The sequence below is a fragment of the Camponotus vicinus genome, unplaced genomic scaffold, assembly GCF_025532165.1.
Source record: "Camponotus vicinus isolate PSW18456_S1 unplaced genomic scaffold, iyCamVici1.0 SCAF_8, whole genome shotgun sequence".
NCBI classification, from domain to species: Eukaryota; Metazoa; Arthropoda; class Insecta; order Hymenoptera; family Formicidae; genus Camponotus; species Camponotus vicinus.
The window spans coordinates 937,861-962,011 of NW_028141980.1; the positions used below are offsets into that span (position 1 = coordinate 937,861).

Sequence of the window (24,151 nt, forward strand, 5' to 3'; positions counted from 1 at the left end):
ATAAATAGGTGAAATAGATAAATAAATAAATAAATAGATAAAATAGTTAAATAAATATTTAATATTAATATTTTACATGATAATAGTAAAAGTAATAAATATTTTAAAAACACTTATTTAATCTAATTAATTTTTAAATAGATATCATACGATGTATGGATATCACACACATTCATGATAATAATAATATTAATATGTTAAATGTTTATTATGTTTACCGCATTCTTCAATCGAACACATGATCGCGTTCGATAGCGCCAGTAGTACCTTAACCTACCGCAACCTACCATGACAAAAAACTGCTTGCAGTCGCCGAGTAATTATCGTCGCATTGTCGCGTCGTCGCGTCGTGTAGTAACGTGTCCGCGCGTGTTTCTTTCATCGAGTGATTTTTAATCGCCAACAGTTATTATTCGACAGTGATTAATAGTGATTAGTGATAGAGTCATTAGTAAATTTCTCGTCTCATCGAGTGAGTAAATAAATGTGATTACGTTAAAGTTTATAAAAGAATACAGTTCATGAAAGAAGAAAAACTTTCAGTTAATAATTTAGTGTGGATTTCTTGTCTTTTGCAACGTGATATCTACGTTAAATTTGAGAACGTACGATCTATCGGAAAATTCATTTCTCCTTCAAGCAATTACAGCAATACATCAAAAGTCATCGAACAAGGTAATGATAACTATTTTTTGACGTTATGTGAAAACAGATCTCGGGAAGTCAGAGGGACAGTGTGTCCAAGGAAATTCGTGAAAAGAGAGGGGTTTTTAGTGGGTAGGGAGTACCGAGTTGGTAATTCGACTTGGTACTCGAGTCCCACATAACTCACTGGATCGACCGGTGGGTATGCATAAAATGCATTTTCCCCTCTCTCGTAAAAAAAAAAAAAAAAAAAAATTACAGGTGAGTGAGCGAATGAGAGAGAGAGAGAGAGAGAGAGAGAGAGAGAGAGACAGACAGACAGACAGAAAGAGAGAGAATGTATGTGTTCGCATGTGTGTCTGTATGTGTATAGCGACCAGCTGATCGCAGCAGGCGCCCCGCGTAAGCACCCGCGTCTGATGATGAATCGCGCCACCCTTGCCTGCCTCTTGTATTCGACCCGTCATACGTTAACTACTTCCTTTAATAATTCAAAAACTACGCTTCAAATCAAATTTTGGTAAAGGAAAAATTGTCTTAGAATGGTGTCAGGAATACGTCATTTTATAGACGGATCGTTTTTCGGGATCGCCCTGTATACAATTGCTTGACTAGTTAATTTAAGATACATGATAGCTAAACATACAGACATACTATTCTCTCAGCCATTTATACAAATTTATTAGTGATCCAATATGCGTAGATTGCCCGATACAATCTTATTTTCTAAAACTGTTCCAGAAGGAAGATCTATACGGTCTCCATGATTGGCAATTATAATAACTGTGCCTTTCAGTGTTACTCCTTTTCCAAAGGTAACATCACCCGACACTGTTAAATGATCCAATTCAAGAAGATCTGGTATTGTCGGAAATCTAGTTAAAAATTCTTTCACCTATAAGTTAAAAAAATATTAATTAACAATAAAATCATAAATATTTAAAATTAAAAGTAAAATTCATAAATTATCAAAAATTAAGTTGATACTGACTTTTGAAAAATGATTATCTCCCAACTTGATAAGAGGTGTTGTGGGGAACATCCTTTGAGGACTCATTACAAGAGATCCATTACGTAAAGTATACAGATTACTCATAACAAGCATGAAATCAGAAGTCTTTTTCACTGGCAGAAATCTACTACGTGGCACGTTAATACCTGTAGTATTAAATACACATCAATTATTTGCTAATAAAATCAATATTTAAATTAGTGATAATTTCTAAAATAAATTATAGAAAGATAATTTGCTTCAAAGTCTATCATCTTTGAATTTACCAATACTCCCTTCAAATGATTTCATAGCAGCTCCTACAGCTGTTTCAAGTTGTATTATATTTAGACCATTTGCAAAAGTTTTGTTGTTTACTATTATCTCCATATTCAACACATTTTTTTCAAGTACTCTTTCAATGGCTAAAGAAATAACACTTGTTAACTACAATTCTATGTTTATTGTCTGTATTAACTACAACTAATGTTTATTGTCTGTATTAAATTAAAGAATACATACCACTAAGTTTAATCCAGAGATTATTGGTATTGAAATATTTAAATGTTTTGATAGATTTAAAGTCATCAATATGATCTTTAGGAACTTGAGCTATTTCAAGAAGACGATGCTTATCCTCATATTTTATGAGTGTACCACCCTATACACATAAAAATATATATGAAATAAAATATACAATTACAATTGTTACTATTTTAAAAAAATTTCGAATAATTTTAATAAAAATTTAAATAATTTTTAAATAATTGAATATACTTTAACATCCGCTCGTGTTTTATCGGTTACTTCCATGAGAAATTCAAGACTGGACGCTGGTGCTTCATTTAATAACAATTTCAAAATTTTTATATTCACTGTGGCACCAAGATTATCTATATTCGAAATAAAACAATATTCACGACCCTAGAAAAGATCAGAGTTTCTTGTAAATGGATGTTGTTATTATTATTATTAAGGAGTATTAAAGAAACAAAATTTCATACCTCTCGAATAAATTTTTTAAGTAAACCAGAATTCTGAAAACTCTCATAAAAATCCCCATGGCCAGGTGGATACCAACTATTAACAGATTTTATTTTATTTAATGTGTAATATTATTAAAAAGTATTAATAATATTATTATATAAAAATCATCTTACGATTCTATATCCTCATCAACTTGACAATGCTTCGCTATTGGAAGTAGAGAATCCCTATTTATACACGGATAACAACTCTGATTAAAAATGTAAATATCTATATCAATTCCCTTGTATTTTCTAATTATGCGTTGCGTGTCATCATCTGTGTTAAACGAATTCATCAATATAAGTGGCACGTTGGCGTTGTACGTTTTATTCAGGTGCTGTTAATGGAGATTATTAATTATTATAATTATATAACTATGTGTGATTAAGAGAAAGAGATAAAGAAATAAATGAATAACATGCATATGTATACATTACAAGTAAATAACGATAACTTATTAAAATACCTCGATTTGTTGAACGGTAAGATCCAAAAAGGTCAGTTCATTTCGCACAGCGATAACGGATTTTGGTCCATGACATCCCATGCTCGTTCCGAGACCGCCGTTTAATTTAACCACAATCAATTTATCTAGTAACGCTTTTATTTCATTATTTTCCGGTGTTGGTAAAGAGTTATAATTTTTGACCTGTAAAAATATACAATTTCGATTCAGTTTATTTCACTAATTAGTAAAAAAAAATATTAATTAAAATAGATTTAAAAAAAAACAAATAATGTTCTTAAAATGTGTTAAAAGATCATTTAAGACGATATCTTTTAATAATAATATGAATAAGCTTTTCTTTTATCTTACAATCCTTAATTTCATTTTCAATTGGCTAAAATTAACAATAGAATTTATTGATTAAAAAGAACTATCAGAATACTATTTAAATTTATTCAAGAGAAAATGAAAGAAGCTACTGGGTACTTTTATAAAATGATTTTTTTTACGTAAAATGATTTTATTCTTACCGCATCTTCCGGTAGTTTTTGAATGTGATCCCATTCTAAGGACGGGCCCTCCTCCTGCAGGAATCGCTCGAATTGATGCTTAAATCCGGCAAATTGCCGGCCCATTAATTCCTTCTTATCATCACGAGCGGTCGCCTGTAGCTTCTCCAATTCACGTTGCAACTCGGCCCGTGCATCTCTCTTCGTACGCTCGCGAAACGCCTGCGTATCTGAAGAGCTGCGTTGATGACCGCGAACCTGAATTAACGAAAATAGACCAAGATTTTTTTAGCTATTCTCCTTATGAAATCCTCCTCCTCCGTTCCGATAAATCGATCGCCGAACAAGTGCAAAAGCGCATGCATGGTGACTTTTTAAAAAAAGCAGCCGTAAAAAAATAGTTACCCAAAAAAAAGAAAAATAAATCGTATATAAAATAGATCGATGTCCTATATCGGTGCGATTATGATCGTCCTCCTTTAAAAGTTCGCTAAAATCTCCGAGATTGTTGGAGTAAAATTCTCGTGTAGAAATGCAAAATCGGCTGCGTGCGTAGTAATAGGCGTTGTAATAAATGAGAAAGCACAAAGATATCTGTCCTTCCTTCTCTTTTTTTTCTTCGGCGTGTAACAAATCGTCGTTTGTCCGAAAATGAGAGCGTGTCGTCGCACACATTCGAGAAATCTCGAAAGACGAATGACAGAAACTTATTGTTAAGCAATTGCGTGTGTTTCGACAAAAAAAATTAATGCCAACGTATACAGTCGCGTGTATTTGCGTCCACATGCTACGAGGACAAATATAATGTATATCTAAAGTGAAAATTAGCATGACAATTCAGTTATGAATAGATTAGTTACGATAGAACGCGTTTATCCTGGAATTAAAAAAATAAATATTTCTCAATATATTCGTTTTTCTCGATTAAAGGGATATCCGACAATGATTGAAATTTAATATCGAACGCCTTCGCGATATTCCTCAATTATTATGTATATCGCTAACAATAAATACAAGGGGGCTCTAAGTAAATAATACATTATATTAATCACAACAAAAAGAAAAAGGCTAAAAAATCTAGAATATAAGTATCTTAATAAATGATAATGTAATTAATGATAGCAGATGTTTGTACGATAATAATCAGAAAAATGTCTATATTTCGATCCGCTTAGGATCTTTCTCAACAATTAAATTTCTTAAATGTCGCTATCATCGCACTTTAGTAATAATCCGAGTTTAATCATGTTTAGCTTCTAAAAATTGTTTTATTCTTGAAAAAAAAAGAAATACGCGAGATAGTATTTCGTAAAAAATCATTTTGACTCAGGGTCGACTGATAACATGGTTAGATATGATAAATTTATTTTTAATTATGGATGAGACTGATAAAAAATGTCGATACTGATGTCGATAATAAAATGTACGAAATAATATAATCGCTTATTTAAAACCTCAACTGTTAAGTTTAAAGCCAAGATAATCTTTCATATTATTTTGCAATGATTTATAACATTCTATGAGTTAAGATCTAATTATTCATAATAAAAAACGCATTATCGTTACACATAAAATCGACATTTTTAGATTATATTAAATCTTCTCATACTTTTACATAAAATAGTCGACAACGAAACAATAACTGATACTTGGATAATACGGTTTCTGTTAACCTTTATGACTCACGATAAGATAATTTTGAGAGGAATGAGTCCATATCATAAGTTCTTCTCGATTCAAATCATAGTTTTCAGAATTTAGCTTATGATATTCTTTCTCAAGAAATTTCTTTTTCGCAAAGATTAATCACAACAGAAAGAAAAAGAATTATAAAAAATTGTAATATAAGTATATCAATAAATGTAATTAATGATAACAGATGTTTACAAGATAATAATCAGAAAAAATATCAGATATTTCGATCCGCTTAGGATCTTCCTCGGTGACAATTAAATTCAAAGTAATATTCATTGTTCCTTCATGATTATTGGTTATAAATAAAAAATATCTCATTATATATGTCAAATACAATTGCATTAGATGAAAAAAGTAGTAAAAAATTTAAAAAAATATTTCTTCAAGATATATATATATATATATATATATATATATATATATATATATATATATGTGTGTGTATATGAAATATCTTGATTCGCATTTCTCATATTCATATTTCTCATATTTTATTCTGTGATGTATATCTTATTATATACAGGGTGTTCGGAAATACAATCGACAAATCAGAGATTGTCGGGGGCACCATAAGAATCATTTTTTGCAAATGAATCTGGGGTCGGAACCGTGTCATTACATCGCTACGGCATACGGAGTGTTCGAAAGAGTCGGGACCTCGAAATATCACAAAAAATAGAAGTTTTACAAAAAATTGTTTCAAACAAAAGTTGTAGGGTGTAAAAAGGTCTATTTACTGGCGCCATGTGTTTGACCTTGGATGGCGTCGTCAAGGTTACGACAAGGCCACCTTGAATTTTTGAAATGGAACCCTCCACTTTTTATTGCATATTCTTGTAGCCCTTCAAAAATTCAAGGTAGCCTTGTCGTGACCTTGGCGACGCCATCCAAGGTCAAACACATGGCGCCAGTAAATAGACCTTTTTACACCCTACAACTTTTGTTTGAAACAATTTTTTGTAAAATCTATTTTTTGTGATATTTCGAGGCCCCGACTCTTTCGAACACTCCGTATGCCGTAGCGATGTAATGACACGTTTCCAACCCCAGGTTCATTTGTAAAAAATGATTCTTATGGTGCCCCCGACAATCTCTGAAAATTTGTCGGTTGAATTTCCGAACATCCTGTATATATATCTGATCTATTCTAACGTAAAGTATTTCCCCCTTCCCTTCTCGTCCTCTTTATTAATCTCTGGCTTCAATCGACTCTAATCTTCCTATTACAGTTCTCACATTTTCTCGAGGACATACACAATTTACAAGTTGGAGACACAGCTGTTGCTCTTGAAAAAGATATGGAAAAAGTGAATAAAAGCGACAATAAATCGTTCAAGAATCAACTAATAATTATATTTCACAGCGTGACGCACTTGAATCGGATTAGCTTAGCATTAGCTTATATAACAATAGATAAAGACGTAAAAACTTAGATAAATCGTTAAGTATTAAAAAAGCTTTCAAATTACTTAGTTTTAGCAGCATCACTATATAATCTTGCATAATAACACAAAAAATATCTTTCAAGATTTTTCGTTTAATACGCAATTAAGAAATTTAAAAATTCGTTTATCGAAGAGATATATCTAAAAATAGTTCTTATCTCACGTACATAATTTACAGAAAATATATAAATGCAAAAATTATACATTAAAAAGTACAAATAGCCGTTTGTCGTTCGATTTCGCTAGAATAAAAATTCTATTTTAATTTTCACTTTTACGAACCAGATTCCATATCAGGGATAACCTGGAAACTGCCGCGGCTTACTTAAGCAACGCTATCTCGGATGCCTTTGAGGCAAACTGCCCCCTGAAACTTATACGGTCCCAGACCAAAGTCCCCTGGTGGAATAAAGAGCTGTCAAAGCTTAGATCCGAGACCAGGAGACTCTTTAACAGGACAAGAAACTCCTGCTTGTCTTCGCACTGGGAAGCCTTTAGGAACGCCCAACGCAGATATAGCAAGGAAATAGTCAGAAGTAAATGCAGTAGCTGGAGAGAGTTCTGCGCAAGCATTGAGAGTGCTCCAGAGGCCTCCAGGCTAAACAGAATACTCAGCTCTGACAATCGCACCCAGTTGGGATGTCTCAAACGTCCCGACACAGGCTACACAGTCAATCTCACTGAATCCATCGAGCACCTTATGGAGACTCATTTCCCTGGTTTTCGAACGGTTGACAATCTTCCTACCGCCCGTGTGAGACACAGGGAAGTTTTTAAACCCAGGGATTGGTCATTAGCGGCGAAGATAGTCCATCCCAAAGGTGTTGAAACCTTCAAGCCCTATAAATCACCTGGACCAGACGAGATTTATCCCGCCTGCTTACAAGAGGGTTTGAGCCTTTTGATAGGCCCCCTAGTTAAAGTGCTTAGAGCCAGCATAGCCCTTAGACGTGCCCCTTGTCTGGAATGGCACCAGAGTCACTTTTATACCCAAACCAGGCAGAAACGGCCATATCTTGGCCAAAGACTTCAGACCTATTAGCCTCACCTCCTTTGTTTTGAAGACACTGGAGAGACTGATAGACAGCCATATTACATATCCCCACAGGACATATCCCCTTACTACTCGACCGCTGGCACTTTCTCAATACGCCTATAGGGCGGGCAGATCTACGGATACTGCCCTTCATCACTTTGTGAGCAAGATTGAGACACAGCTGGCGACTGGAGGGTATGCCCTAGGATTATTTCTGGATATTGAGGGGGCATTTGATACCACCTCATATACAGCGATCAAAGAGGCCATGCACAGGCATCACATCCCCGAAACTCTGATCGACTGGACGCAAAGCATGCTATCGGACAGAGTTTTGACTGTTGACTATGGAGATAAAACTTTGAGTGGTCTCCCGGCCAGAGGTTGCCCGCAGGACAGCGTTCTTTCTCCGCTCTTGTGGTGCCTGGTGGTAGACGAACTTCTAGTCAAATTACAAGAAGCGGGCCTTCTCGTTTGTGGCTATGCGGATGACGTGGCTGCAATCGTGAGAGGCAGCTTTCTCTCAACTCTTAAGGAGCTCATGGATAAAGCACTTAAGATTATTCAAAGCTGGTGTCAAGCCAAAGGTCTCACGGTTAATTCGTCTAAGACCGAGGCCATGATTTTTACCAGAAAATACAAGCCCGAACCTATAGGGCCTTTGAGGCTCTGGGGCAAAGAGCTACCATACACTTCTTCGGCGAAGTACCTGGAGATACATCTTGATCCCAAACTAAGCTGGAAATTTCATCTTGAAGTCAAACGTAAGAAATTTTACACTTCCATGTGGGCATGTAGAAGGGCTGTAGGTAAAACGTGGGGCATTAAACCCAATATTGCCCTCTGGATTTACAAAGCCATTCTACTGCCCCGTCTCACATATGCTGCGGTGGTCTGGTGGCCCAGGGTGGAGAAAGTGGGGGCCAGGAACCTACTCAGAAGCCTACAGGGTTGTTACCTCAGGGCGGCGATGGGGGCCATGAAAACCACCCCTCCAGAGGCGCTTGAGATTGAACTCTGTCTTCCACCCCTGGACCGCTTTATTATCAGCACAGCCAAACTTACTACCTACAGACTAAAGTGTCAGGGTGAGTGGAGAGGACGGCATCTTGGTCATGTCAGGCTATCGTTCCTTCATGAACACCCATTCTCTCTGCTGCAGGATAGAATACCTAGGAAATCCCAGGTCTCTAAGTTCTTCAAAACCCAGATACCTTCTAGGGAAGATTGGAGTAAACCAGAACGAATCTGCCGGCCAAACTGGGACGTCTGGTATACGGATGGCTCGGGGGCGGAAGGACGATTTGGAGCTGGAGTCTATGGCTCAAGGACTAACCACAGGGAATCTTACTCCCTAGGGGAGCTGGCCACGGTTTTCCAAGCTGAGGTTCTAGCAATCCTTGAGTGCGCAGACACCTTAACCTTAGTTAAAGCCACCAATAGAAATATACTCATCTGCTCCGATAGTAGGGCAGCCATTAACGCTCTAGCCAAGACCACCACTGAGTCCTCGGTGGTTTGGGACTGCATGCTAGCGCTCAACAGACTAGACGAATCCAATAGGATCACCTTAGTCTGGGTTCCCGGTCATCAGGGAATTCATGGCAATGAAGTGGCGGACGGCCTGGCAAAACTAGGCATTCTCGAGGTCCCGGCTAGACAAGTCGTTGGCGTCCCCTTTACCATAGGTAAAAGACTCATCAAAGAGTCTCTGAAACGGGAACATCTGGTTTCGTGGGGCCAAGTTCAGGGTTGTCGTCAAGCCAAGTTATTGCTGAATCGATCCCTTTCTAAAAGGACGGATGAACTCCTAACTATGAGCAGAAAGAAGCTCAACATCTCCATTGGCCTGCTCACGGGCCATGTGGCCCTCAAGGCCCACTTATTCAATCTCGGCCTGGCCGAGCGGAAAGACTGCCGGCTATGCGGCGAAGAAAAAGAGGACAGCATTCACATTCTGTGCTACTTCCCCACACTTGCTCTTAGGAGATACACACTCTGGGGTCACATGTTCATTGAACCCAGTGCATTACAAAACGTGAGGGTGGGCGATCTACATAACCTTTTTGTAAGAGCCAAATTGGATCGCCACTTATAACCTCAGACAACCACGGAGTTACAGAAGATCCTTTAGATCTAGGTGACATCAGGGACTGATCTAGCCCCACCCGTTCTTATTACTACTACTACTACTACTACTTCACTTTTACGAAAAAAAGAAAGAAAATATCAGGAGACTTTTGTTTGTTTATATCCTTTCATGCGAATCGCTTTATACAAATAGATATCCTCTGTGAAAATCTAACAAAATGACAAAATTCTCCTTGAATTATATATCTCTTCTCTTCAAGTTTTTTGATAAATAGATAACAAATATACTTATCGAAAACACGTGTCAGCGCGAGAGGGTTTACATTTCATATCGTAATCGAAGTTTCCTTAATAAAGAAATATACATGAAATCGCAATTTTTCGATATCGATTATTTCAAAGATTAAACAAAATTGAATACAAAATTCTTTCGATTCTTTGCAAGTAATCGCGCCCGTAAATTTTGTAGGAAATTTCGATAGAAATTTTCTGCGCAAGCGATATCACATGCGCTATTTGAAAAATATATTTTTATTCTTGTCAAGTTAACTTACTTGTAACAGATACTCCATGAATGGGATCTTCTTAGGGGCCTGTGCGGAACGATTGACGACGAACGAATGTGACGACATCGTAACGCGCGAGATTTTGTCGAAGCGAAGTTATTCGAGAGATCGCGCTTCGCTCGATACACGATTTCAAATAAATATCGCTAGCGCGGAAGTGAATTCCACGGGATTTGGAAAGGATGTGATTATTATCACAGAGTAGATGTGTGATACACACCTAAAAATGTCAATCGTAATCTATAGGCATCGCTCATACACGCACTTTATATCGTCCGACGAAACATATACATGTACGTAAATATATATATACCTTGACATTGACTAAGTCAAAAGAAAATCATATAAACTCCTGTTGCCTTTCCTTATTCCTATTTATTTGAAGCTTGCTCATAAATATACACATGTATGTACTTTTTTCTAACTTAATTATTCTTACTTTTATAGTGCATCAATAACGAAGTCAAAGTTTTTCACCTCCAACTTCATATAATTATAATTATAAAATCAAAAGCGAAAAACCTTGACTTTATGCAACTGTTTAATCTTTGCCCAGTTACGCAAACATGTCTGTTCTTTAGCAGAATATAAAGTCGCAATAATTTATATTGTGCAAACTTATTATTTTAAATTATTATAGGCTTATTATTCTAAATTATTATTATTATAAATTATTATTCTAAATTATTAAAACACTTATTCTCATGCATCTCAAATAGTGCATCAAAAATAGTAATTTTAAAAACATAATAATCTTTGTACGCATATTTTTAAATCGTAATTAAAACTTTTATCCAATTTCAACTTTATATTCATTAAATGCCAACGTTAGACACATTTGCATAACTAGATAAAGGTTAAGCAGTTGCATGCAGCATATTAAAAAGATACGCAAATGAATACTAACAATTGACGCAATTCAATGTTTTAATTTACTTCATTATTTCCTGTCCTCTTTATTGTTTATAGCAAACCTTTCTTTTTCATCAATAATAATTTTTTTTATTAATTAATTAATCTTTTTTAATATAATATAATCGAAAAAAATATATAAATTTTAATTTATCAATGCGACATCTCAGTCCAAAAAAAAAGCGGTACACTTAAAATTGGGGAAAAAATCACCAAATTTCAAATGACGATAACTTCGTAAATAATAAAGATAGAAAGGTCTGTAGAAAATGAAAATGAAGCTTTGAATCTCTACTTTAAGAATCGATTTATTTCAATGTTGCGAGATAAATTTATTTAAAATGGCGGATGACAAAGTAAGAGCATGCGAAATTGAAAAATAATGGTCCGAGTTTGCTACGGCACATGGCGTGAATCAAATGTCGCTACTCAATGGGATAAAAAGCATATGATTTGACAGAGTCTCTTCTTCAAAATGCTTTTTTATTCATCTCGATACGATGATTTTTCGCCGAGACATTCGCATTTAAATAAGAAGGCAACTTTTTACTTTAAATGCGAATAATTCTCCAAAAAATCATTGTATCCAGACGAACGAAAAAGCATTTTAAAAAGGAGAGTCTGTTCTATCATATGCGTTTTATCTCATTGAGCTGCGACATCAAATTCTCGCCATGTGCCGTGGCGAACTCGGGCCATTTTTTTTCAATTTTACATGCTCTCGTTTTGTCATCCGCCATTTTCAGAAAAATTGTCGTACAAAATTGCGATATAAAATTTCGAAAACTAGAAATCCGAACCTTTAAAATGCTTTTCGTAAAATCGTGCTAGCTATATTAGATGCTGAGATACTCAATTTTGAATTTTTGGCAACGCCGAATTGCAAGAATAAAAATTCCGTGGTTCGCTAGTACCGCGGTATCTTAAGACTTCAAACCGTACTCGTGGTTGTGGCATGTAAAATTGAAAAAAAATGGCCCAAATTCGCCACGATGGCGAGAGTTTGATGTCGCAACTCAATGAGATAGAACGCATATGATAGTACAGTCTCCTTTTTAAAATGTTTTTTTTTTCGTCTCGATACAATAATTTCTTGGAGAGTTATTCGTATTTAAAGTAAAAAGCTGCCTTCTTATTCAAATGCGAATGTCTCGGCGAAAAATCATCGTATTGAGATGAATAAAAAAGCATTTTATAGAAGAGACTCTGTACTATCATATGCTTTTTATCCCATTGAGTTGCGAAATTTGACTCACGCCATGAGCCGTGGTAAACTCGGACCATTATTTTTCAATTTCGCATGCTGTTGCTTTGTTATTCGCCATTTAAAATAAATTTATCTCGCAATATTGAAATAAATCGATTCTTAAAGTAGAGATTTCAAGCTTCATTTTCATTTTTTACAGACCTTTCTATCTTTATTATTTACGAAGTTATCGTCATTTGAAATTTAGTGATTTTTCCCCAATTTTAAGTGTACCGCTTTTTTTTGGACTAAGTGTATATACAGGGTGTCCCTGAATGGTCTGTACAAACTTGGTGAATAAGTTCCAGGGACCTAAACAAGCAGAAAATGTCCCATAAACATGGGGTCGGAAACGCTGGCTTCTGGAGTTACGACGGTTCGAAGTTTTCCTGCAATAGCGGGAGAAATTATCACGTCAAATCGCATAGGTGTTACAAAACTGTGTTTATTTATTTCCTCGGTTTTGCCACGGGCATAACAGGACAGTACACTTGCTATAGCAAATGCTCGAAATGGCCTCCGTTAGATTCCAAGGAAGCCTGCGCACGTCGCCGCATTGTCTGGCGAACGGAAGCCATTTCGAGCATTTGCTATAGCAAGTGTACTGTCCTGTTATGTCCGTGGCAAAACCGAGGAAATAAATAAACACAGTTTTGTAACACCTATGCGATTTGACGTGATAATTTCTCCAGCTATTGCAGGAAAACTTCGAACCGTCGTAACTCCAGAAGCAAGCGTTTCCGACCCCATGTTTATGGGACATTTTCTGCTTGTTTAGGTCCCTGGAACTTATTCACCAAGTTTGTACAGACCATTCAGGAACACCCTGTATATATATATATATATATATATATATATATATATATATATAGGGTGGCAGGGAAATTTTGACAGTCCCGAAGTGTGAAGGTAGATTGGCTCAAATTAAGAAGGAAGCTACTATACTATTTTGCGATATTCGCAATAATTAACGAAAAATTAAGTAAAGAAGATCGACCAATGCGCGTGGCTCGAAGCACACGACGGCGAAGGCGGTCTGACTGTAACATAATGGCGGCGCGCGGCGAAGCGGTGATTGGGGAGGAGAGGAGCCTTCGCCACGCGCTTACACACTCATCGCTCCTTCCCTCCCCAATCACCGCTTCGCCGCGCGCCGCCATTATGTTACAGTCAGACCGCCTTCGCCGTTGTGTGCTTCTAGCCACGCGCATTGGCCGATCTTCTTTAATTAATTTTTCGTTAATTATTGCGAATATCGCAAAATAGTATAGTACCTTCCTTCTTAATTTGAGCCAATCTACCTTCTTACTTCGTGAAGGTCAAAAATTGTCTGACACCTTGTGTATATATATATATATATATATATATATATATATATATATACAGGGTGTCCCGAAACTAACGCTTGATATTTTAAAGGCAGATTCTCTGGCCAATTTAAAAACGATTTTTCCTCAGTGAAAATGTCGAGGGAGATCATTATTTTTTGCATATTCCCAATTTTTGTCATCATGTATCTTTCTAACTAAGCCTTAAATTAAAATTCTATTAAAGTAAACTCTACCTAAAATTAACTAAAGAATGTGACTTTATTAATATTTTATTCCCATAAGCCTTTGTTTGCGAAAAACCCTTTATTTTCAATCGTTTATAACTCGAAAACTATTAGTGCCGCGACATTTTCGCTGAGGAAAAATCGTTTTTAAATTGGCCAGAGAATCTGCCTTTAAAATATTAAGCGTTTGTTTCGGGACATCCTGTATATATATATATATATATATATATATATATATATATGTATGTATATATATATATACACACACGATATACATATATACATATACATATATGATATACATATATACATATACATTTTTTGCAGAATGAAAGTCAATCAAGTGATCACATAGATTGGGATAGAATGCTTGTCTTATGGCTAGCTTACAAGAGATTTCCATTTACATTTTTCAATGATGAATTGACGCAAAAATTTTTTTGAATAATAAATCCTAATATAAATATGCCTAAAAGAAATGCTATGAAAGAGAAAGTTATGAACGAATATTACAAAATGAAAGATAATCTTAAAAAAATATTAAATGAAAATGACTGTAAATTTTCTTTTACAATTTATGGTTGGACTGCGCCAAATTTTGAATCATATTATGGAATTACTATACATTTCATAGACAACAATTGGAAGTTTCAGTCATTAGCATTACATTTTGTTCCATTAAATGGGAAACATACTGGAAAAGATATTGCTAATTTTTTTCTTAATATAATTAAAGACTATGGTATACAAAAGAAAGTTCAAGACATAACATTAGATAATGCTGCTGCAAACACAACATTTATTCAAGAACTTAATGAACAATGAAGGTATAGATTTTAATATAGAAGATCAGCATTTTCGATGTTTTGCGCACATTATGAATTTAGCAAGACGTTTTAAAACTAATAAATATCGATATCAAACAATGCCATAATAATCCATATTCAGATTCAAAGGAATATAACGACAGTGAAGATGAACATGAAAATGAGTTAAGTGATGATGAAATGAATGAAAATGCAATCTTTTATCAAATAATAAATAATATTAGAAATACTTGTAAAAAAATACGACGATCTGAACAATTAACTATTCGGTTAAAATTATTTTGTGAAGCTGCCAATATTAAATTTATAAAGCCTGTGTTAAATGTAAAAACACGATGGGATAGCACTTATGCTATACACAGCTATAATATTAAAACCAGCATTGATTATGATGTGGGATAATTGTTCCGACTTGATAAATTTAAAAGTTGATGAAACAGAATGGACTATTTTGGAAAAAATTGTACAGTTTTTGAAACAATTTAAATATGTTCCTAAAATTTTATCAAGTGATTTAAACGTGACATTACCTACCATTGTTTTAGCATTTAATATGCTTGATAAAATTGAATCAATAACATTCAATTTAAATAATAAATTAAATAGAAATACACAAGATGAGATTCTACTTATTGCATTTCAAGCTGGACGGGATAAGTTATTAAAACATTATCGTAAATGCAATTGGATTTATTGCATTTCTTTAATTTTAGATCCAAGACATAAAATTGAAGGGTTTGATGTAACAGCATGGGGCAAAGATCTTAAAGATTGTTCGATTTCAAAATTTGAGGATATTTATAGGAGTAATTATTATTTAGAAAATTCAAATGAAGCAGCCAATATAACTCAACATCAAAATATATTGAAAGATGATCCTAAAGATGAAGATTTAATCGATATAAATGCCGTCTATTTACATAAAAAAACATTTACTGTTTCATGGAAAACAGAAATTAATAACTATTTACAGGCTCCAAGAGAATGTGCAGATATAAATATTTTGGAGTGGTGGAAAAATCAGGTTCATATTTATCCCACATTGTCAAAAATGGCTCGAGACATTTTAAGTTCAACTGCCTCGTCCGTGCCAGTAGAAAGACTTTTCTCAATAGGAACTCTAACTATGTCAAAAAATAGAACCAGATTAAAAGTAAATCTTTAAAAGCACTAATGTGCATCAATTCCTGGGTGAAATGCTCTTTAATGTCTAAAATTTGCGAGTTTGATTTCTAATTTATAAAAATGTTATATTGTATTAATATTAAACGTTTTTAAATTTATTCATATAAATGTTTTTATTGAATAAAATTTTTTTAAATTCGTATATAGTGATTCTTTTTCATTTACAAATATAAATATTTTAGTTTTTTTGAGAATCAATAATCTTGATAAGACTAATAATCTTGACAGTCTTAGTCTTGATATTGTCTTGATAACTAATTAAAAATCTTGTCTTAATCTTGTCTTGAAATTCAAGACAAGACAAGACAATATCAAGACTAATCTTGGTATCTCGTGCAACCCTAATCCCAACAAAATCAAAGATTATTTGGAAAGAAATAGTTGATGTGAAAAAAGTATTTGACGCTTTAATGTGGTTAAAGCGCAACAATGCTTTATATTCCCATATTATGTTGCCAAATAATTACAGTGAATTATGTTTGCCAAAATTAAAAAGTTCAGAGTTCCAAATGGAAGAAGAAAATAATACAGAGACATCGAATGACGAACTTGAGATATTAAATAAATCGGCAGACGAGACGAAAAATGATATGGAAGTTGTATTAGAAAATCAACAACAGAAGGCAATACTAACTCAAGTTACTGATGAAGATTTATTATTTACCTCGCGTACGAATGACGAACTTGAAGTATTAAATAAGTCAGTAGAAGAGGCGCCTTTTTTTACCTTTTTAAAAAAGGTAAAAAAAGAGGCGCCTTTTTTTACCTTTTTAAAAAAAGGTAAAAAAAAGGCGCCTCTTCTACTGACTTATTTAATACTTCAAGTTCGTCATTCGTACGCGAGGTAAATAATAAATCTTCATCAGTAACTTGAGTTAGTATTGCCTTCTGTTGTTGATTTTCTAATACAACTTCCATATCATTTCTTTCCAAATAATCTTTGATTTTGTTGGGATTAGGGTTGCACGAGATACCAAGATTAGTCTTGATATTGTCTTGTCTTGTCTTGAATTTCAAGACAAGATTAAGACAAGATTTTTAATTAGTTATCAAGACAATATCAAGACTAAGACTGTCAAGATTATTAGTCTTGTCAAGATTATTGATTCTCAAAAAAACTAAATTATTTATATTTGTAAATGAAAAAGAATCACTATATACGAATTTAAAAAAATTTTATTCAATAAAAACATTTATATGAATAAATTTAAAAACGTTTAATATTAATACAATATAACATTTTTATAAATTAGAAATCAAACTCGCAAATTTTAGACATTAAAGAGCATTTCACCCAGGAATTGATGCACATTAGTGCTTTTGAAGATTTACTTTTAATCTGGTTCTATTTTTTGACATAGTTAGAGTTCCTATTGAGAAAAGTCTTTCTACTGGCACGGACGAGACAGTTGAACTTAAAACGTCTCGAGCCATTTTTGACAATGTGGGATAAATATGAACCTGATTTTTCCACCACTCCAAAATATTTATATCTGCACATTCCCTTGGAGCCTGTAAATAGTTATTAATTTCTGTTCAATTTTTTTTAGATTTAATCATACATTAGATTGAAGTTAATATAAAACGGTAAAACTCAATTTCTATTATGTGTAATGTTAAAATATACTCTTTAAAATAATATACATTACTAAATTAAAAATTTAGCAAGTTAAATTTGTTACGTCCGGTGAACTCCATGATTCTTTTCTTTCCTCGAAACGATATCGTGGAAGAAAGAAGCCAAAGATCGGCTTGCATTTGGAATGCAAAACGATTCTTCTTAAGAATAATGATAGCGCGTAGAAGAACGCAATCTAATCCGCATTTATAACCATTAAAACCTAACAAATCTAATACGGAGAATGGCCAGTCGAGATAGCCTTAACGAAACTCTAAATGAATCCATGAATTATGCGACGCGAGATTGTTATAAGAGATTTCAACAGCCCCGTATTTATTGGTATAGCTTTACTCTCGAAACCGCTTTATCTTAGGAATTTTTAAAACAAAGATCTGCTGGTCTCCAGAAAGATTGTCAAAACATAAGACAAAACTCTTGAAATTGATAATGCATGTGCGCTCGTTCGACAGGCCACCCTCAAGCGTTTTCCGAATCGCCAAATCATCAAACGATAAGATAATCAGCTCACTCCCACTCTCTACTGGATGGAACTAAGTCTCGAGCCAAAGGGCTCGACCAATTAAAAATCTTAAGAACCCCTCTCCTCCTAAAAATCAGGCTCCTTGACCTTAAGAAGGGAATAATAGAAATTATTTCATTTGCCTAAAAAAGATTCCCACCATCCAGAAGGGAGGAGAAACAAAAACTTTAAAACTCGCGAGCTGAAGTCGCGGACGCGCAGAGTTTTTCTCAATTCCGACGTGCAATTAAAAAAAAAATCTATCAGTCAACGAATTCTCTCTATCCGCATTTTGCTAAGTCTCCCGCTTCTCTCGCGCTATTGAATCATTGGATAAGTAAAGTGAAGTGAGTGAGGTATACAACGTTTGGACCAACCGAGCCTTCCGTTATTAAACGCCAACCAGCCATCTGCGCTTCCAGCTCCGGCCGGGTTAAATTTTTCAACGCACCTCAACGCTCTCTACAAGTAGTAAGTTTAATTTCTCTCTTAATCTTTTATTTCTTTTTCCCATTGATTGTCGATTGCAAAACGATCTTTAAGTAATTAAAGAGTTTCGATTTATAGATCTTTAACGTGATAGGAGTTTAATCAATAATACTCTCGATCAGTTAAAATTCCATACTAACCATCAATAATAATTTCTCCTTAACAATTTGATCCCCCCCCCCTATAACTCCTATTTATTCGCTCTGGATTTCAGAATTGGATTTCGCGAATAATTCTCCTGAGATTCCTATTTATTCGCTCTGGATTTCAGAATTGGAATTCGCGAATAATTCTCCCGAGATTCCTATTTATTCGCTCTGGATTTCAGAATTGGAATTCGCGAATGATTCTCCCGAGATTCCTATTTATTCGCTCTGGATTTCAGAATTGGAATTCGCGAATGATTCTCCCGAGATTCCTATTTATTCGCTCTGGATTTCAGAATTGGAATTCGCGAATATTCATTCTATTTATTCGCTCTGGATTTCAGAATTAGAATTCGCGAATAATTCTCCCGAGATTCCCATTTATTCGCTCTGGATTTCAGAATTGGAATTCGCGAATAAATGGGAATCCTCCTCCGCTCTCCGAAGATTCTGAAGAGTAATTGTTGGATGAGGTAATCTCATTTTAATACGAGCGCCTGTAAACATCTGATGTACAGAGATTCGACCGATGTATGAACACATTTTATACAGGGTGTCCTAGACCACCCGTACACCCCTTTTCTTTCAAAAACTAAGCATTTTAGAGAAAAACGTTTTCGACAAAAATTGTATGGTTTTGAGGGGAACATAAGATGGTGTCATTGGTTTGACCTTGGATGGCATCGTTAAGATGAGGTCAAGGACACCTTTAATTTCTTAAATGGAACTACCTATTTTTTATTACATATTCTTATAGCTTATGTCGAGAGCTTTCCAAAACACTATAATTAAGTACCTTTTCGTTAAGTACTTTTTGAGTTATGAGGCTTGAAATAATTTCTTAATTTTACATAAACCGTAAAATATCTTGTAAAATATTCATTTTTCGATTATCTTACCTTAATACTTTTATGTACAAAATAATGAGAGGAATCAATTGGTGTAAAGAAAACACATAGTTGTTTGTAAGAAAAAATATGGAATTGTTAATTGCAAATTACATATTTTTTCTTTGAAATAACTATGTGTTTTCTTTACACTAATTGATTCCTCTCATTATTTTGTACATAAAAGTATTAAGGTAAGATAATCGAAAAATGAATATTTTATAAGATATTTTACGGTTTATGTAAAATTAAGAAATTATTTCAAGCCTCATAACTCAAAAAGTACTTAACGAAAAGGTACTTAATTGTAGTGTTTTGGAAAGCTCTCGACATAAGCTATAAGAATATGTAATAAAAAATAGGTAGTTCCATTTAAGAAATTAAAGGTGTCCTTGACCTCACCTTAACGATGCCATCCAAGGTCAAACCAATGACACCATCTTATGTTCCCCTCAAAACCATACAATTTTTGTCGAAAACGTTTTTCTCTAAAATGCTTAGTTTTTGAAAGAAAAGGGGTGTACGGGTGGTCTAGGACACTCTGTATATATGTATGTATTATAGCACGATGATTTGGGATTTTGGAGCTCACCGGCTCACTCGTGCGCTAGCGGTCAAACGATTATCACGTGTTTTGACATTGATTGTGAAATATATTCTGTAATAATTATTGTGTGCTCTTTTGCTGCGGTAAAACCTTCCAAGGTTATGAGCCCAGGTTCACGTGTTTTGAGTGCATAATAGATAATTATAAAATAAAGAGACGATTTTAAAAGTGTTAAAAAAAAACTGCTCAATAAAAAAATTAAAATGTGTGCTGCAACCAATTCAACGGGAGCGTTGGAGGTCATCGATAAATTGAAGGATGCTGATGGATATGTACTCTGGAAATTACAAATCCATCTGGAGGCAGCAGATCTTTTGGACGTTATACAAGCAGAACCAACGACTGTACAACGACAAACAGCTGCATGGAAAAAGAAGGATGCCAAGGCGAAACGAATGATAGTAAGCACTTTGGAAAAACAATCTTTAATACATATAGTTACATGTATTACTAGTTTCGAAATGTGGCAAAAATTAAAAAATATTTATGAAAGAGATTCGCAACATTAGAAATGCGCTCTGATGCAAGAATTTTTTGAATATAAAAAACAAAGTGACACTGATATGGTCACGTATGTAACTGAATTAAAAAATCTCGCTTTTAAACTCAAGAGTCTAGGAGAAGAAATAAATGACACTATGGTTATTTCAAAAATATTAACAGCTTTGCCGGAGAATTACAGGTTTTTTGTTAGTGCGTGGGAATCGACACCCTCAATAGAGCGAACAATAACAAATTTAACGGCGAGACTCTTAGCGGAGGAAGCAAGGAATCGACTGGATAAGGAAGAAGTAGTGGCGTTTAAGACAGAAGAGAGAAAATGCTATAAATGCAATATGAGGGGTCATCTAGCGCACGAGTGTAAGAATGCTACTAAAAAAGGTAATGACATAAAATGTTTTAATTGTCATAAATTTGGTCATGTAGCAAAAGATTGCAGAAAAGATTTCAAAATTCTGTAAAATATGTAGAAAAACTAATCACGTGGAGAAAGACTGCTTTTTTAGAAAGAAAAAGGATGACTGCAAAAGAAAAAAATTGCAAAATAGCTTTTTTAAGCACCGATGAAACAGAAGGCTGGATTGTGGACTCAGCAGCGACTTCTCACATGACGAATGACTCATCTGTTTTGAAAGAAGGACAGAAAATATCAACAAAGGTCGGTGTAGCAAGCAAGGAAGGATCTATGATAGCAAAGAAAACAGGAACTATAGATCTTGGAAACTGTGAGTTGAATGATGTATTGTATATACCAGATTTAAGGAGAAATCTTTTATCCGTTAGCAGAATAACAGAAAAGGGAGGAAAAGTTGAATTTTTTGAAGATAAAGTAAAAGTAAAGTAATTTTTTGAAGTTAGTAAAAATAACAGGACTGTATTTAAAGGAAAAAAAAATAATGTAGGATTATATGTCGTTCAAAATATTAAAAATATGGAGAGAGCAATGACGGCTGTAAAAAAATCCTCTGCAAAATTGTAGCATGAAAGATTAGGTCATATAGGCGCAAATAACATGATTAAATTACTAAAATTGTCCGATCCCTGGCGGGCCAACTAGACAAGGTTTCGACGTACTTGACAAATACTAGATGTATTCCGAACAAATTCTTGATTGAATAGACATAACTAGACAGATTTTGGACATATAGACGTCCAAATATAGTCCAGAACCAACATAAAACGTCCAGCTCTTGAATAGGCAGTCTAGATTTTGTCCGTCTAGATTTTGTCGAAGAATAAATGTGTCTAGATTATGGCCAAATTCGGTCCAGGTCATTTAACACTGGATAAAATTCGTCTAAACTTTGTCCAAGACTTTTTAAGAAAATTACTGTCTACACCCTGCACAAAACTGGTTCAGATTGTCCATCATTTTTTGGCAGAAATCTGTCTAGATTTTATCTAAAACTTGTTTAGAAAACTAGCGTCTACATTCTATTCAAAACTGGTTTATATCGTCGAAAACCTTAAGAAAGATGTCTAGATTTTATTCCGGACTTGTCCAAGCTATTGCATTAATGAATGCAGTTCGCTGTGATTCACATGTATGTACACACGCATTTTTACACACACACACACACACGCACGCACACGCACGCACGCACGCACACCAAAGAGAAATTTTGAAAGTTTAAGGAATAAAGAAAGCATTAAAATTCTTAAATATTTTATAATTTTATATTATTATATTTATATTATATTTATATTATTATATTATATAAACAAATAATTAAAAGACAAAAATAGAAATATTTTTTATAATTCAAATTATTTTATTATAAGCTTAATCAATTTGACAATGATTTGCTACTGGCGCTAGATATATTTTATCTTGTACTGTAAGAGATACAGCCGGACATCGAATGTTCTCAATTAATAAAAAATGCAGTTCATCACCCGGCTTTAAGTTTACAATATGCCTTGCTATTTGTATTGACTGTTCTACTTCATGTTCTAGCACAAATGCTCCACAGATCTCCCTGTTCTCGTGATTGAAGTTCACAAATCGTAAAATAGAGCAAAATGTTTCCTCCCAAGTATAAATTATACTATCATTAGAAAGACTATTAGGATTTGTAAATTCTATAGAAGTATAAGGTACACTATTATATAATATTTTATGATATACTGACAAAAATTCGCAATGAATACCCATCCGATTTAACACAATATTTTCCTCTACTAAAGGTTCTCTGGTAATCTGTTTCCCTAAAAAGTAGATATCGCCAACCTGATGTCATTTGTTTTCTTGTACTAGTTAAGAGAGTTTCTAATTGTGATTTTACCGCACCGGATAAGTCAATATTACTGTATAAAGCATGGTGCACTAACCATTGAATTAGGTGGCGATGAATAATTTGCTCAATAGCATTTTGAGATGATGTAACATGCATCCTAATACACTTGTTATTCCATGACTCAAAATTGAAAGTGGAATACACCCATAGAGGGCCCCAGTTGCGAACACAAGTAGTGAAATGAAGAAGAAGATGCACATTGTAATACATATGTTGGATACCAAAATATTCTTCAAATAATGTTACATATTTAAGCAGACAATTTTCAGCCACATTCATTTCATGTCGAGTAATTTCATCTTGAGATAAGAGGAAAGTTCCAAACGAGAGCATAGCTAAGTGGTTTATGTATTTATAAGGGATTAAGCCAGTAAGACATGGTATACTATAATAAAAAAGCCAATTTCGCCATTCTGATCCCTTCCATTGAGCTCTGCGTTTAATATCTTGGGGTTTCCTTGCTATGCCAGTAGGTGTTTTGATAGTCCTCATTCTTGCATTAATAATTCTTATTTTTTCTTCAGCTGAAAGAGCTCCAATACCAGGCTTCAAAAGTAATTCCGTATGATGCTGTGCATTACCTTCATGTACTGCATGCAGATCATCAACAGCTGATTCAGAAAGCAAGCCATAATGATGTAAATTCATCAGTGCTGCTGGACCTTTGACTCCCTTCACAGGTGTACCGATGTGATAAGCAGCTATCATATTTTGCAAAATGCTCTCATTAGTTCGCAATTGTGGGACATTCATCTCAGGATTAGGCAATATAGGATATCGGATTCCTCTATTAACAGAAACTCCCAAAATATCACAAAATGTACAACCAAAATAACCATTATATTGAGTCATGTTTAACAATTTCCATCTTTCTTTTGAGTCAACACAGTGACAAGTAGGAAT

General features: G+C 34.3%; 1 protein-coding gene and 1 long non-coding RNA gene across 3 annotated transcripts; one reads left to right on the forward strand and one right to left on the reverse strand.

Annotated features, from left to right (window-relative positions):
* Positions 1–1,154: 1,154 nt before the first annotated feature.
* Positions 1,155–23,895, reverse strand: LOC145975328 (UTP--glucose-1-phosphate uridylyltransferase-like). Of its 2 annotated transcripts, none has more exons than XM_083105714.1 (10): positions 23,830–23,895; positions 3,644–3,880; positions 3,132–3,314; positions 2,797–3,002; positions 2,641–2,716; positions 2,414–2,560; positions 2,159–2,297; positions 1,924–2,061; positions 1,637–1,803; positions 1,155–1,540 (listed from the first exon to the last, which is right to left on the reverse strand). In XM_083105714.1, the coding sequence occupies exons 1-10, from the start codon at positions 23,878–23,880 to the stop codon at positions 1,328–1,330; spliced, it is 1,557 nt and encodes a 518-aa protein (XP_082961840.1). In that variant the 5' UTR covers positions 23,881–23,895; the 3' UTR covers positions 1,155–1,327. The 2 variants fall into 2 exon arrangements, with proteins under 2 accessions (XP_082961840.1, XP_082961839.1); XM_083105713.1 differs by lacking the exon at positions 23,830–23,895 and adding an exon at positions 10,444–10,678.
* LOC145975332 (uncharacterized) lies at positions 20,454–22,593 on the forward strand. The gene is made up of 2 exons (XR_014439949.1): positions 20,454–20,851; positions 21,133–22,593. It is a non-coding gene; the product is annotated as an uncharacterized LOC145975332 (long non-coding RNA).
* Positions 23,896–24,151: the final 256 nt, after the last annotated feature.